The sequence below is a fragment of the Lutra lutra genome, chromosome 9 (assembly GCF_902655055.1).
Source record: "Lutra lutra chromosome 9, mLutLut1.2, whole genome shotgun sequence".
Classification (NCBI taxonomy): domain Eukaryota; kingdom Metazoa; phylum Chordata; class Mammalia; order Carnivora; family Mustelidae; genus Lutra; species Lutra lutra.
The window spans coordinates 56,920,765-56,935,544 of record NC_062286.1 but is presented as its reverse complement, the minus strand read 5'-3'; the positions used below and the strand labels follow the sequence as shown (position 1 = coordinate 56,935,544).

The following is a 14,780-nucleotide window of genomic DNA, read 5'->3' as shown; positions in this document are numbered from 1 at the left end:
TGGTGTCTTGGTGAGGGCCGTGGATTCTGAGTGGGGATGCTGGATTTCCACTGTCTCACCCCTAATTTACCATCTGCCCTGAGTTACCAAAATTACCCATCAGGCCTCTGTGAAGTGGGGTATTAATAAGCACATTTTATTGCAGCATTAGAAAGGGGCTCAAAGAGGACCCTGGCAGGCCTACAGACTTGCTGAAGGAGAAGGAGTGGGGGCGGGAGAGGGAAGGAAATGAGAAAAAGGAGGAGAGTTGAAGGAGAAAGTCGGAAGAAGTGTGTGAGGGAGATAATCTTGTGGAGAGTGGGCCTCCCTGCAGCGGGCGTAAGCCACCCTGAGGGACACCTCAGGCCACCACCATTCTTCACCCAGCACGACACTTGCCTCCTTGACTTTATCATCTTTCAGCAGGATTGAGTGTGAACTTAGAAGAGGTTTTAGTAGCACACCATTCCCAAGCACTTTTTAATGTGGCCCTTGAATCCACAGTCTGTGTGTGCACTCAAGTATTAATCTGTGAGTTTCTGGCATTTAAAACTATCTAAAAGCTTAAAGGGTAAGAGGACAGTTTCACTGTGTTAAAACAAAATGCACTGCCCAAACTTGTCATGTTGAAATGAATTTGCTTAATGATTTCCAGGGATTTCTTTTTTTTGAAATGTGTGTAAAGAATTTTATACTTTTAATCTGAATGACCTGAATTTGAAGTTGGAGACGTAGCCTCCAAGAAGTGTGTTCTGAGAAGAACAGGTTTTACCCAGGGTTCTAGCAAAGTGTGGGTGCTGTTTGATGGTTGATTGACTTGAATGCTTATACTGTATATTTGGGTAATCTGGCAGATGCAAACGGGGGCCACCAACATTTTTAAATAGGGCTTTTAGCCTATCAGACTTTAAATAACTCATAAATAAAGCAATCCTAGTACTTCCAAATTTCTCAACTTCAAGTACTCCCTGGTCAACATGTATCCCTTTTTATAGCAGTGCTCGAACACTTCTCTCTTCCTCTCTCTGTGTGTGGATCTCTCTGGCCCCTTTTTCTCCCATAGCTTGTTGATTGGGAGACATATAAGGCATCATTTCCACTGAAGTTCTGTGCCTTTAAGGGTCCTGAGAGACACTGTTGAGACAGAAGTGCAAAGTCTAGGGGAGGGGACTAAGTAGATGTGGCCACCCTGGCTGTGTGTGTGTGTGTGTGTGTGTGTGTGTGTGTGTGTGTGTGTGACGGTGGCCGTCAGCAGCCCTGTCTGCCGTGGCTCAGGGACAAGGGCAGACCCTTGAGTGTGAACATTTGTACAGACCCTGCAGGTGTGGGAACGTGAGCATGTGTGCGCAGGAATATCGTGCACGTTGGTGAGTTCCCCATGTGGCCCGGAGACTCCCCTGGTCTGGAGGGACTGCGTTGTTCACGCTGGGAGACAAGCCAGCTCTTTCAGGCCACTAGAGATCACTTGCTAAAGAGACCCCGGTGGTTTGAAAAAGTAAATGTACTTCCCAAAGAGGAAACCACCTATGGGTAGGTGCAGACCAACCTCACGTTTTGAACCCTGTGATTATTTCATCAGTTTCTACATAGCTGCTGGCTGACCTCTTCAGTCTCAAGATCACCACACTCTCATTTATCTGCCTTTTTGAATGGGACTGGTAGGGTAGAAATTTTGAAGAACAAAACCCCACTATTTTTCGGTCTGGGGAAAAAAATGATTCTAACATCATGCTGACGTGATGAACGACCAAGTGAGAAAATATGTCAAAATGCTATGTATACTGTAAAGCAATTTATAAATATTAGGCATCAAAGTAAACCTGATGGGGTGGGGAGGAGCAAACCACCTGTAAAATCATGTTATTTGAAGGTGAAAATAAGATCAGTGTGCATTCCCTGAGCACACACCAGCTGGGAGATAGCCCAAGACATACCAAACTGTACACTAAGTCAGCTCAGGTTAGCTGTTCTTTCCAAAGGTCTGTAAACTGAGCACACCTGGATGTAGATATTTCAGGTCTGACTGGGTCAACCTATGTTGTTAAATTACAAACTTTAGTAGCTGTCATTTATTGAGTGCTTGCCGCATGCCTGGAAATAGACATATATGTTATGCCTACAGAGGATTTTTATTATTTTTTTCATTGAAATGTGATTGGCAAAGGAGTCTTTTTTGGTCCCCATTTATGGATTAGGATATCAAGAGTTAGAGAGGATGTGACTTGTCTAAAACCATGTAAATGGTGCAGCCAGATTTGAAGTTGGGATATGGCTACCCTCAAATTTCCTTGCTTTTGACTGTGTTATACTGCAACTGAGTATTTATATATATAAGTAAATGTATATAAATAAAAATGTAAAAATATATAATATATAAAAAGATTTTACATATATTATATATAATATATATGTTTATATATAACTTATATAACTATATATATTTAAAGATTTTATTTCTTTGAGGGGGAAGGGGCAGAACGAAAGGGAGAGAGAGAATCTCAAGCAGATTTCACGTGGAACAGGGAGCCCAGCGTGGGGCTCAATCTTACAACCCTGAGATCCTGACCTGAGCCAAAATTGAGTTAGACACTTAACCAACTGAGCCACCCAGGCGTTCCTAATATATATATATATGTGTATATATATATATATATATATATATTTATGGTGGTGTGTGTTTGTGTGAATGCAAGTGTATGAGATGTTTTTAAATTGTACAAACCTTTTTCAGATGTTTTATGATATTTAATATCGGAGATCACAGTATCAGATGACAGTTTAACACAGGAGCCATCTACATATCACTTAAGTTATTCATTTGTTCATTCAGAAATATATTTGTATTTACTGTGTTACAGACACTTTCCTGGGATAGAGGGCATACAGATGAATAAGATATAGTTCGGGACTTCAAAACATTCATAGTATAGAATTCTACAGGTCACTGCAAAACAATGTGGGAATGAAATGACAGAAGTGTTCATGTGGTGCTTTGTGTACATCCTGGGGGAAGAGTGCATGTGTGTGTGTGCGCACGCGCATGTGTATCTGGGAAGGCTTTTTGGGGGAGGTGTTATCTGAGCTGTAACTTAATTAACAAGTAGGAAGTAATTAGGGGCTAGGGCTAGGGTGGGGGGTGGTAGTGGGAGAGGATGACAATTGGCCTGGAGGGACAGGCAGAATGTATCTTTCAGAAGTCACGTGCTAGAGCACTAGAAACAGGTTGAGGAATGGTCCCCAGGGGGTGGACTATGAGGGCTTACTCTATGAGGGCTAAGGACCCCAGATGTAGTATTCTCTAGGCAGTAGGGAGCTGTTCATTCATTCATTCAACAAACATTTCCTGAGTGCCAACCAAGTACTGGGCACTGAACTTGATAGGCAGGATACAATGGCAAGCAAGAGTGACCAGCTCTGTCCTCAACTCTAGTGAGATTGAACTGGGAAGTGATATGACTCAACTCTTTAAAGCTGGGAGGGCCTGAATAAGACCAGCAATCACTAAGGTAAAAAATGAGAGATATATTTGCAAACGACTTAGGGGTAAAAATGAACAAGACTTGATGACTGATTGGATGTCTGGGGGAGGGGGATAGGTGTCATGGATGGTCCTTCAGTTTATACCATGGATAGATGGGGTTATACCTACTGGGATCAATAACAAAGAAGAATAAATAGGATTTTGGTCGGGAGATAAAGAATTTAGCTTTGGACTTGTTGAGTGAGGTGAATGTCTTTTCATGGAGAGGGTTTAGCAGATAGTTGGGCATACAAGTCTAAAGACCAAAGAAGAGATCCAGAAACACAAATTTTGTGGCATATGGGTGAGAAATCGAATTACAGTAGTGAAAGGAATTGTCTAATGAAAACATGAAAAGTGATATGAAGACCAGAAGTTATGGCCCAAATTAAGGCATAGATGGTAAAGGGATGGAAAAGATGGAGAGAGGAAAAGTTACCAATAGATAACTTCATTCAGGAGGAAGGATAGTTTGGGAAGTTGCAGTTCATCTCTTGGAATATTGGTGGGCAGTAAACGATGAATGATTCAGGTTAGTTCCCTAAGCCTTGACTGAGAACAGAGCATGCACCATACATTGTGCTGAGCTGAGAAAGGGAAGATCCAGATATTATCCTTGCCCTAGAGGATCCTGTGGTCAAGGAGGTCATTGCCTCTATTTGACTACCAGATAGCACTATAATTGCCTTATAAATAAAAAAATACCACTCGATGAATCTTAGCATAGCATCATTAAAAAAACCCTTATTTCCAAGCATTCTTGAGAAATGATAGAAGGCATGGGAGTGTTCAACCCTTTGAAGAGAGAAAGCATGGGGAGAATCATATGCTTGTACCACATATTTAAAATGGCTGTCTTTTGGGGCTCCACAACTAGACAAAATGTGAGTAGAAATTAGAAGGAAATGAAACTAGTTTGTATGCTATATATTTATATAGTGACCAAGAACTTCCTAATGGAGCAAAGCTTCTCCCTGGCTGCCTCCATTTATGACAAAAGAAATGATGTCTGGAGGACCACTGGGTCTCAGTGTCAGGTTAAAGTGTTGACTCCGCGATCTTGAAGGTCTCTCCAGCCCTGGCTTTTCCATCTAGCCCTGTGAGTGTCTCCTAGAGTGGTGGTTCTCAGTCTTTTAAAGAATCACATAGCCCTTTCACAATCTGATGAAAAGTTATGGACATTTTCTCCAGGGGAAAAAAATGCAAGTATGCCCATAAACACAATTATTGCTAAAACAAGACCCCCCAACCCACCCCAAAGTCTTTAGGAGGTCTTTGGACTTCAGGTTAGGACCTCTTGTCCTAATAGATTTCTAATAGATGGGAACATAGGTATGAATTACTCTGAAATTACATACATTGAAGAAAAAAGCCTCTTTGGGACTTAATTCAGAACCATGACTATGGTTTGCTATACATCTAATGCAATGCATCATTGATTTTATCCTGTCAGCCTTACTTTACAAGTGGCCCCAAGCAACTCACAACTTCACAGATATATGTACATAATCATATGCACATATTTTATTTTAAAAATAATAATGATGCTGTTTGGTGTAACCATAGAGAGTCACAGAGATATGTTATTGTAACTGAGATTCTCGGGTAGTTGGAATTTGGGGGAGTTCTTTCTGATTAGGGCTGTCTTACATATTTATGCCAGAAGAGTTCATGAGCTATTTCTTATACTTAGACTTTAATCATGCTTAATGAACTGAACTAAACATAATTCTTTTTTTTTTAAAGATTTTATTTATTTATTTGACAGACAGAGATTACAAGCAGGCAGAGAGACAGTCAGAGAGAGGAGGAAGCAGGCTCCCTGCTGAGCAGAGAGCCCGATGTGGGACTCGATCCCAGGACCCTGGGATCATGACCTGAGCTGAAGGCAGAGGCTTTAACCCACTGAGCCACCCAGGCGCCCCACTAAACATAATTCTTGTTCTGTTTTGGTAACCTTGTGGATTTCTCCTAATGCTCAGTTTTGTATGACTATACCATTCTTGAAATGCTAATACCCAAAATGCTAATTCAAGAGAGGACCACAAAAGTTAGATTTCATTTCAGAGAAGGGCATTCAGTATTCACAGGCCTCTCTGGAAAAGCAAGGCAGCGAGAAGAGTGATATTAGGTGGAAAATATTGGCTCCTACCTTTGGTGAACACACAAATTTAAACATATAGGTTGCACAAAATTTGGATAAACTGAGGTGGAATCCAACATTTCTTGCATGAATGCCTGTATAATGTGGCGATAGCTGTGAGAAAAGAGGAGCCCGGCATCTAAGACCCAACACAATGAAAATGCAATGAATCGGAATGCCTCACAGATCATAGCGGAATCAGAATTTCCAGCAAGGAAAATCTTTTCATGGTGAATTAAGTGGTGGATGAAGAAAAATGGTGATGAAAAAAGGTAGGCACAGATCACAAACACTGGGCTCAGGGCTCACTGCTGAAGATTTAAGAACCTTAGCTAAAGCTATGCAGAATAGAATGTGGAAAATTGAATTTACTAAACAATTAAGCATTGAATTAATCTACATCCTGCACAGTAGAAAAGCGGGGGAGGGAGCAGAGCAGAGCTGAATAAATCAGTGGAGCTCATTAAAAGATAGTGAATATATCAGGTCTGTTGTAGCATAAAGGAGGACAGTTTCCTGTATAACATGGAATAATTCTTGGGTTCTAAGTCACCTTTCTGGAGTCCTAGTCTTAATCAGATTAACAAACTTGCTTCTGATGAGGTTATTCTGTTGCTCTGTATTTTAGCTTGTTATCGGTAGCCTTTCTATTAATTACGAGTCAGATCACCAGTCAACAATAGTAGTGAGGGACAACATAAATAAAATGAGAGAGCCCAGGAGATGTCACTCGCAGGATCTCATGCATCCTGAAACTCCCACGGGTTCTTGCAGCATCCCACATGCCTTGCCGGTCTTTTGTTCAATTACAGTTAATGCAATACTTTGCCATTTTCTCCTTCTAATTATATTTTCAAGTGGGATTTGTAGCACATAGAAAAACATCCTTTTACATGTCGAGGCACCGGGGTTTTGTGCCTGGCATTGTCTGTCCCCTGGGTGCTGTACCATTCTTTCTGCAGAGCTCTGAATAAACAAGTCCCCCTTTTAGAGCTGCAGTTGTACAAACTGAAAATTTATGCATTAACTGTTTGCATTCTGAGCATGTGTTCCAGATTACGTCTTCCAGCATTCTCCTGACATGCTGCAGAATGCATGTTTGTCAAAAGCTCCCCTCTCACGGCGCGCCTATCTTTCCATCCCAGCATCAGCAGATCAGTTAGCACCATTTTTGAGAATATGCATAATGGTTGAGCCGGACACACAAGTGGTGGCTCTTTCTGCGACTCTGCTTCATTCTGGGGGGCCACGTTAGTCTTCTGGCCAAGGTTGTAGAGTGGGTGGCAGGCAGGCATTCCTCTTCAGGAACGGGGACTCTTCCCTTTGATTGGTACGCAGCACGCCTGGGCTCCTCCCCTTTCTTTCTCTGGGTGTCACAGACATTTTGACCCCTCAGCCTTTCTTATCTTCTCTGGGACACGGAAGTACTTCTCGAGACATAAGCGAAGAGCACTCTGATTTTGCTGGGCACATTCAAAGCGTTGGGAGGGTCAGTAGACTTTACTACTACGCAGCCATGAACGGGGACAGCCTGGGATTGAGACGAGGTGGGCCTATTTTACACACAAGATCATCCTGCCTTGCCACTAATAATCTTGGAGACAAACACCACTTCCCAGCCAAGGACCAGCTTTCTTTCCTGCATCATTCCTACCGTGCGGGATGACCAGTGACTCATAAGACTGTTTTTGAAAGCTAGCGCTAAAAGCTAATTAAAATCTTTTCTGGTGATAAAGGGAGATTTGGGAGAAGTGTTGCCATGATTGTTTTCCCCAAGAATTTAATTTACTGCCAATTTTTCCTATCTGAATGTTACTTTCAAATGCACCCAGTGATAAGAAGCAACATCTGTTTTCCGTTCAATAGTACAAGAAGGCTCGGCATGGGGCTGAGTGTACACAGTCCATGTGAATCTATTGTTATTCTCATTCCTTTTTTGTCCCTGTGCCTGGTCCATTTGCCATGTACCATCCGGCAAACAGCTGACACATACTAGCTATTATGGACCCCGGCCTAATTGTGAGTCTTAAAAGCTCTGCCATGTTTGTCTTCCAGGGTGAATCAGAGGCCTCTGTAAACTGCAGTGTTAGAGACCACTGCTCTCATTTTGCATTTTCAGAACAGGAGCAGACTGTCGTGCCAGAGGGTTTGTTGACGTTAAAAATATAGTCAGAATCAAGTGGCAGCACTCCCCCCCCCACCCCCCACGTCTTTGCCTGGAATGTTTTTGTTTTCCTTGGTAATAAAGCATACAGTTACTTATAGAATAACTATTCGTAGATATTATTTTAGCTCAGAGGCAGAAACTGGCCAATTTTAAATGTGCCAACGTAGCTCCGAGCTGGCGCCGTTTGCGGACGGGAACGGGAAAGGTGGCTTGGCCGTCCGGCCTAGGCTTCCCTGGCTTCGTCACTGTATGATGGGATCCCACTGGACCAGTGTTAACAGACCACTCTATTTGGATTTCTGATTTGTGCCCCCACAGCCCTCTTGGAACAGAGATCACGATGACACAGCATCGACTCGTTCGGGAGGAACCCCGGGCCCTTCCAGCGGCGGCCACACATCGCACAGTGGGGATAACAGCAGTGAGCAAGGTAGGAGAGGTGTTCTCATTCTCTCGTGCTACTTGTTTCATTTTTAAGGGTTGAAAAATCAGAAATGTCTAGTTAGTTCCTATTAATCCAGTTTCTCCTAGAACATAAGCCCTTTAGAGTACGGGAATCAGCTTCTCTTATTTGTTCCTCCAGACCCTTTCTTCTTTTGTGCCACCCCAGCTGCCTAACTGGCCATCACCTGCTCACCTCCAGAAAACAGGGTCGGTGAATTGACTGGGGGCAAGATTAGAGGAGATTAGAAGTTCAAGTGTGTGTAGAGAGCATGCACACTATTACCCTGCGATACAAATAAAAAAAGTATTTTTATTACCTGCCCTTAGAGGCTTCTCAAGAGATCATGAAGACACATTTTTCACGATTCCAAGTCAGTGATGTCTTCAGATGCTTAGAAGACCGTAGCCTTTTGGGAACCCACACTGGGCTTCCCTCTCCACCGGGTTGAGGCTGTTTTTTTTCCGGATTTGCTTATCCGAATCTCTTAAGTGCTTGACTTCATTGCAAAGTCAGACTACAGGGACTTAGGGAGAAATGAAAAGAAGCCAGATCCATTTAGCTCGTCCTGTTCCTTGAATGCACATACCTGTGTGTGTACTTGGGAGTCCATGGCTATGCACGTCTGACCGTGACTAGTAGGAAAGAAAGTTTTAACATGTAGTTCATCTTCAGCGAAAAGGTGAATGAGTATTCAGATGTCTTGTGCTGCCTTCGGTGAGACCCACTGCAGAGGAATTTTGCGTTCAGTTAGCGCAACCAAAGCTTAAGAGCGTATTCTCTATTTGAATATAAAAAGACGGCTTTATTGAAGTTGACTCTGAGCCCACAGTAGGTGCATACTTTAAAATCTGGTGTGATGATGGCGTGCCACTAGACAACAAAAGAATTTTGTTTTCTCACGTACATTGGGCTGGACCAATTAGATTTGCAAAGTCTAAAATGAATTTGACTTCATTAATTCATTGACTTCATTAATTGGAAAACAAAACTAGGAAATCCTTTTTTTTTTTTTTAAGGCACGTGTATGCTACTTGGACTGGGAATAACTTCTACACATAGAATTTTAAGCATCTGAGATATTTTATTGTTCAAAGGAAAGTTGCTGACTTCACCACAACTCTGAGTGTAGTAAAAAATGGAGCCCACGATAGTAAACGCGTTGAGAGCTGAGGCAGAAACATGTAACCTCTGACCTCTGACTTTTACTGGAAACTGATATGCAGCATAAATCCATGGGGCCTTTTCTCTTTCAAGTGTGTGTATGTATGTGTGATGGTGTTGAGGCTCCCGGGGCTAGAACTAAGGTGATGTCGGCACTTTCAATAGGAAGCCCTATTTTCAGCTTCTTCCATGAGTTTCCAAAAAGGTGGAAAAGGGACCTAAATTCTTCTTCCTGTACTCCAAAATTGCTACATGAGGTCATAGCCTCTTGTTTTATCTGTTTGTTTCTTTTCTTTTTTGTTTCTTGCTTTAAAATATATATATATGATCTATCATCTAGGAACAGGCAGGTAGCTTAGCTGCTGCTTTGATAGCTTGCGAACTGCTGAAACGGACTTGAATGTAAAATTGTAGCATATGCACTTTCTCCAGCATAATCTGATGAAAGGATTTTGAGAGGCCAAAGGCCCTGTCCTAGTTCTTCCCCTGTGACATGTCATAACAGGGAATTGGGAATTTTGCATGTTTCCTTTTCCTTCAACAAGTGTTATCCAAAGGCCAATTTAATAAGGAATTTGATCGTAACCTGGAGACATGTCTCTTTCACATTACCTGAGTTTTCTAATTACATTATTTCTCTTTTGTACTTTTCACATAAGATCACCACCTATTCTGCTTTTTTTTTTTTAAAAAAAGAATTTTCCCATAAATGATATCATCTGAATGAGCTCCGTTGAGCCTTTCTAAAACAATCCTGGCCCCATTTGACAGAGGAGGAAAATAAGGTATGGATGCACTGAGAGCTTTGGGACGGTCTCAGGCAGCATCAGACCCCAAATTTCAGTTTCCTGATTATTTGTCTAAGATTCTTCTCCTCATGCCCTCTTTCTTGGCTCTCCACTGAGGAATGAAGCCAGTGACTCCCACTGTGATCCAAAAGAAGCCTTCTGTGTAGACTTTCCCCCCCAGCCCCCACCCAACACCTTGAGAGCCAAGGCACAGAAGGCCCTCCTGTGGTCTTACCTGCCCTTCTCTGTGGCTTCTCCTCCTGGGCAGTGTGCTTTCTCTCTGGCTAAATGCAGAATGATGCCTGCAAGTGTTGCTGCTACTACATCTGTGCATTTCCATGCCAACCGTGACCCTTCTAAACCTTTTTTCATCCCTGAGACCTGTGGAGCTGGGTCTTTGTGCAGCCTTCAGATTAACTGTGCACAGTGGCTTTTCCATGTTTGCCCTGCCTGCCTTTTCTGGCAGCCATAGATATGTAAGCTGTGCCAGCATTTGGCCCGTAATGCATGTCCTAAATAGTTATTTACACAGTTTGAGTCCATTTTAGTCAACTGGGTAAATAACAGCCCTCTTCAAAAGATTTATAAATCCATAAATATGTCTTTATACATACCCAATAGACAGAAATAACTCAATCTGTCAAGAACATATCCAAAGAGGTGTTTCCCCCACAGACAGGAGTAATACATATTTTAAAACTTTCTCTCAGTGTTATTTGTACTGTGTTTCTTTTTCCTCATTCCTTTTCATTTTTCACCACTTCATTATGGCACCTGTGGTACAAAAAAAAAAAAAAAAAAAGCACAACAACAACAAAAAACAGAAAAGAAATCCCTAGGCTCTAGTCTTCTGTTACTTTATCTACGCATGACATAGGCATGAAGCAGGCTATATCTCAACCGAGTCCTGTTCTTTTGGACTTTCAAAGTTTAAAAAAAAAAGAAGTCATTCAGGAAATTTGTAATGTTCTGACAGATTTCAAAATACAGTGACAATTCCTAGTGAGGCTTCCAGCAATTTGGGGGATTTTGAGTGCCTGATGACTTGCCAAATTAGCAGCTGTTGTGGTTGATGGAATAGTTTTAGTCCAAATTTTTATCTAATCATAAAAATATAAAAGAGAAAATCCAATGCTGGGCATTCTAAAAAGAGTACATGCAAGATACATAATTAAGAAGATGCTAAAGACTATTATTCTTCAGGGATTTGATGTTTATTTATGATTTACATAATACGCCTTTCCCCCCAACTCAAACCGTTTATCGTGGTAACTTTTCTGATGGCCTCTACTTTCATTTAATGTGAACACTTGTGGCCGTTTGCAGGAAAGTGATTCTTTGACAGTGAAGCTCCTTGAAGCTGGCATTGAAAAGGAAGGCCTCACGCCTGTATTTGGTTGGGGTTCTGGTGATGTTGCTCTGACATTGATTCTGGGTACTCTTTCGCTTCCTCAGAGCACTGCCGAAGCTACGACATTGGATCCTGATTTTATCCTTGTCTCTTATTTGCCCCTTTCCCATTCCAGAAGAGGAAAAAAAGTAAGCTCAGAAATACTGAAGTAACAGTCAGAGTCAACTCCAGGATCTTGTCTCTTGGCTTTGCTTCGTGACCCCATTAGGATGGGCTGTTTTCACGACCCCAGGCGGGGTCTCACATATAAGATGAGGTGCATATTGGCAGACACGTGACTCCTTCCTCTGTCTTTTTTCTCCTACCATGTGCAGCTGCCCTACTGACCAGAACCAGGGTCTCCTCTAGGAAGCATGTGGCTTGGAGCAGGAGAACACCAAGCACATTTGGTGTCTCTCCCCACCATATTTGGACTCTTTCCCAGGAGGGTTGCCATAGTCACCCTATAACTCTCAAGCAGCTTTGGTTATGACTGACCATGGTTTGCATTTGGACGTGTCTTCCTTTTTTTTTTGGTTCAATGTCAAGAGAGATGAGTATATGCTAGCAATAAAATAACACAATAACATGTTAAGGGCTGTCTGTCAGTGTAGGCATTTCCAACCCTCACTTCGTAAAAGAGATCACAAAGGTTCAGAGAGGCTAGGAGACTTGCCCAAAGTCATATACGGGTCAGTAGTAGAGTCAGGACCCGAACCCATACAGCGTGACTCTAGGGCCCATGCTCCTGAGGCCTGTGTTCTCTGGTGCTTTCGTGTGGCGAGGAATGGGAAACAGATCGTTGATGAACCCTCTTTCTCTTACCAAATTGAGGCCTCTTTCAACAGTGTCTGTACCAGGCCTGTCCCTGTCTGTAATGGTGACGGAGCTGGTAATAGGCCAGAGTCAGCGTTAGCGTCAGGGGAGTTATACTCTGCTGGGGAGTGAGAATCTAGATTCTAGTGTTAAGTAGAATGAGAGATTCACAGAGAAATGTGATGATTGATATAATTAATTTGTATTATGTATTAAGAGCCTATACCTTTTCACTCATTCACAGATTTATTGAATCGAAACTAGGAGCATACAAAACAAATAAGGACATTTCTCTTGCAGAGCATTCCCCATTTAAAGCTCATCTCATTTTCCTCTTTTGTAAGAAAAAAGAGAAAGTATTATTTCTATGTTGAAATTTGATATAAAACATCTCAACCTGAAAGGGCTTTAATGATTGCTGAAACCTCTAAAACCCACTTCTGAACTTCTCCTTTTGGGGGGCAGGACTCAGTTCAACAATAGTATCTTTGCTCCTACTTAAAAATAAAAAAGCAAGACCAACATGTTTCTTTAAAGAGGAATAATTGAAAAGTACTGCTATTTCTTTGTAATAATGTGTGATAGTTGCAATGCCTCCCAGTGTACCGCTCCCCCCGCCCCGCCAACTCCAGCTTTTGTGTGAGTTCAGGCAACCTACAGGCAGAAGGCAATCCCATTTATTATTGAAGGGAATCCGAAGGCAGTTGTTTCAGGCTTGGGGGACCAGCAGGCAGAGCTGGCTGGGAGGGGGCGGGGAGCCGGGAGAGGGACAGCAGGGAAGGGCCACATTACGTTCCAGATGACTAAGCAACGATTTATATACCAGCTTGCCTTTTTACATGAAGAAGAAAAGTAATAACAGCCCAAACCGGGGCATTTGAAACAGTCAGCTGTCCGATGAATAATGGGATAGGTGGGAAGGAGCGCTCTGATTGGATGTCTTAATGAGCACATTTCTTGCAGAGTTTGGGCTGCAGTTCCCCTTGACCTTTGCCCTTTATTGACCAAACTGACACTTCATTTTTCACATACTTCCAATTATGGCTTGGCTTAAGTGTTGCCCTCCCTCCTTTATTTCTTTCCTATGGACAACTTGAGAGTGGTTGAGGCCACAGAAGATATTTTAATTTGAAAAACTACCGTCGCAACTCAGGTTTGGGATGTAATCTGTAATCTGCAGTTTTTCAGATGAAAACACAAAGTGAATGCTGCTTGTTTAGAAACAGTTTTCTTTGCCTTCTTTTCTTTTTTTAATCCCAACTGATTTTTAAAACAGTGTTTATAAGAACCTCAGAACCCTGTGAATCCAAAAAAAAAAAAAAGTTTGGGTTTTTTTCATTCCATTTGTCCGCTGGTCAGGGTAACTTGAATGATCTCTATTTGTTCACACTTACTTGTTAAGTCTTACACTTCTGCGGGGACTTCTTGTATTTCAGTGGTGCCCTAATGCTTTTTGACTAATATGCTTCGGAGAGAAAAGTAAAATATAATTGTGACTGCAGGCCTTAGACCACTGCAGCCCCGTGTGTTACTTTAGTCACACTTCATGTTGGGCTGCAGATTAAAGAGTGGCCTTTGCGCGCAGTGGCAGGCAGAAGAGGAAAATGATTTCCTGATGGGAAAAGTCAGGTGTAAAAAAGGAAGGGGAAGTTATTATACTCAGCAAATCCTTGTTATCAAAAGGTCCATATCATTAACTTATCGAACACGTTAAACGAGATGGATAGACAGAGAACGGTTTTTCCGGAACAACCCATGCTGTATATTCAACCTTTCCTTTTATTGACTCATCAAATGCGAGTAACTGTTTTCTGTTCCCCATTCTCTTGACTTCTAGCATCATGAAAGCAGGTCATCTCAAAACAAAGAAAAATAACTTTGTCATCTAAAGAGCAGTAACTGTATATTTAGGGGGCATGCACTTGGCCATGAGTGTTTTCACAGAGAGTGCATCTTCTGACTATTAGGTGACATTGCTGGGAAGCTGGAAGTCAGTGTTTTTCATCTTAAGCAACTGAAAAATGCCTCTGAAATTATTTACTCCCAAATATATTTCCCTCCGACACAGAAGTATTTGTTCCAAAAGTGCATGAGGTGTTACCTACTTTGTTATGTAGCCCTCTGGCATATCCATGGCATAATTTTACTATAATATGGTAATAAAAGAATATGTAAAAGGCAGACAAAGGTTCTGTCTTTTTCTGTAAGGTGACCTCTGTTACCAAGTAACTGCTTTACTTATGAGCTTATTAAAAACTCAAAAAATGAGCTTTTCATACTTCATAGGCATTGATGTGAAAATGAGCTGTCCTGTGAGTAGTTTTCTTGATCATTTTTAGAACAATTGATTAGCCAAAGAGCTCCTGTCATT

The 14,780-nt window shown here is 41.9% G+C and overlaps 1 protein-coding gene across 5 annotated transcripts in view; it reads left to right on the top strand.

Moving 5' to 3' along the window:
- Nucleotides 1–14,780, top strand: part of MEIS1 (Meis homeobox 1) — a 136,305-nt gene that overhangs the window by 21,398 nt on the left and 100,127 nt on the right. For all 5 annotated transcript variants that reach the window (XM_047746080.1, XM_047746081.1, XM_047746082.1 and 2 more), the window contains exon 7: nucleotides 8,128–8,239. In XM_047746080.1, the coding sequence (XP_047602036.1) occupies nucleotides 8,128–8,239 (112 nt within the window). The remainder of the gene's footprint in view (nucleotides 1–8,127; nucleotides 8,240–14,780) is intronic.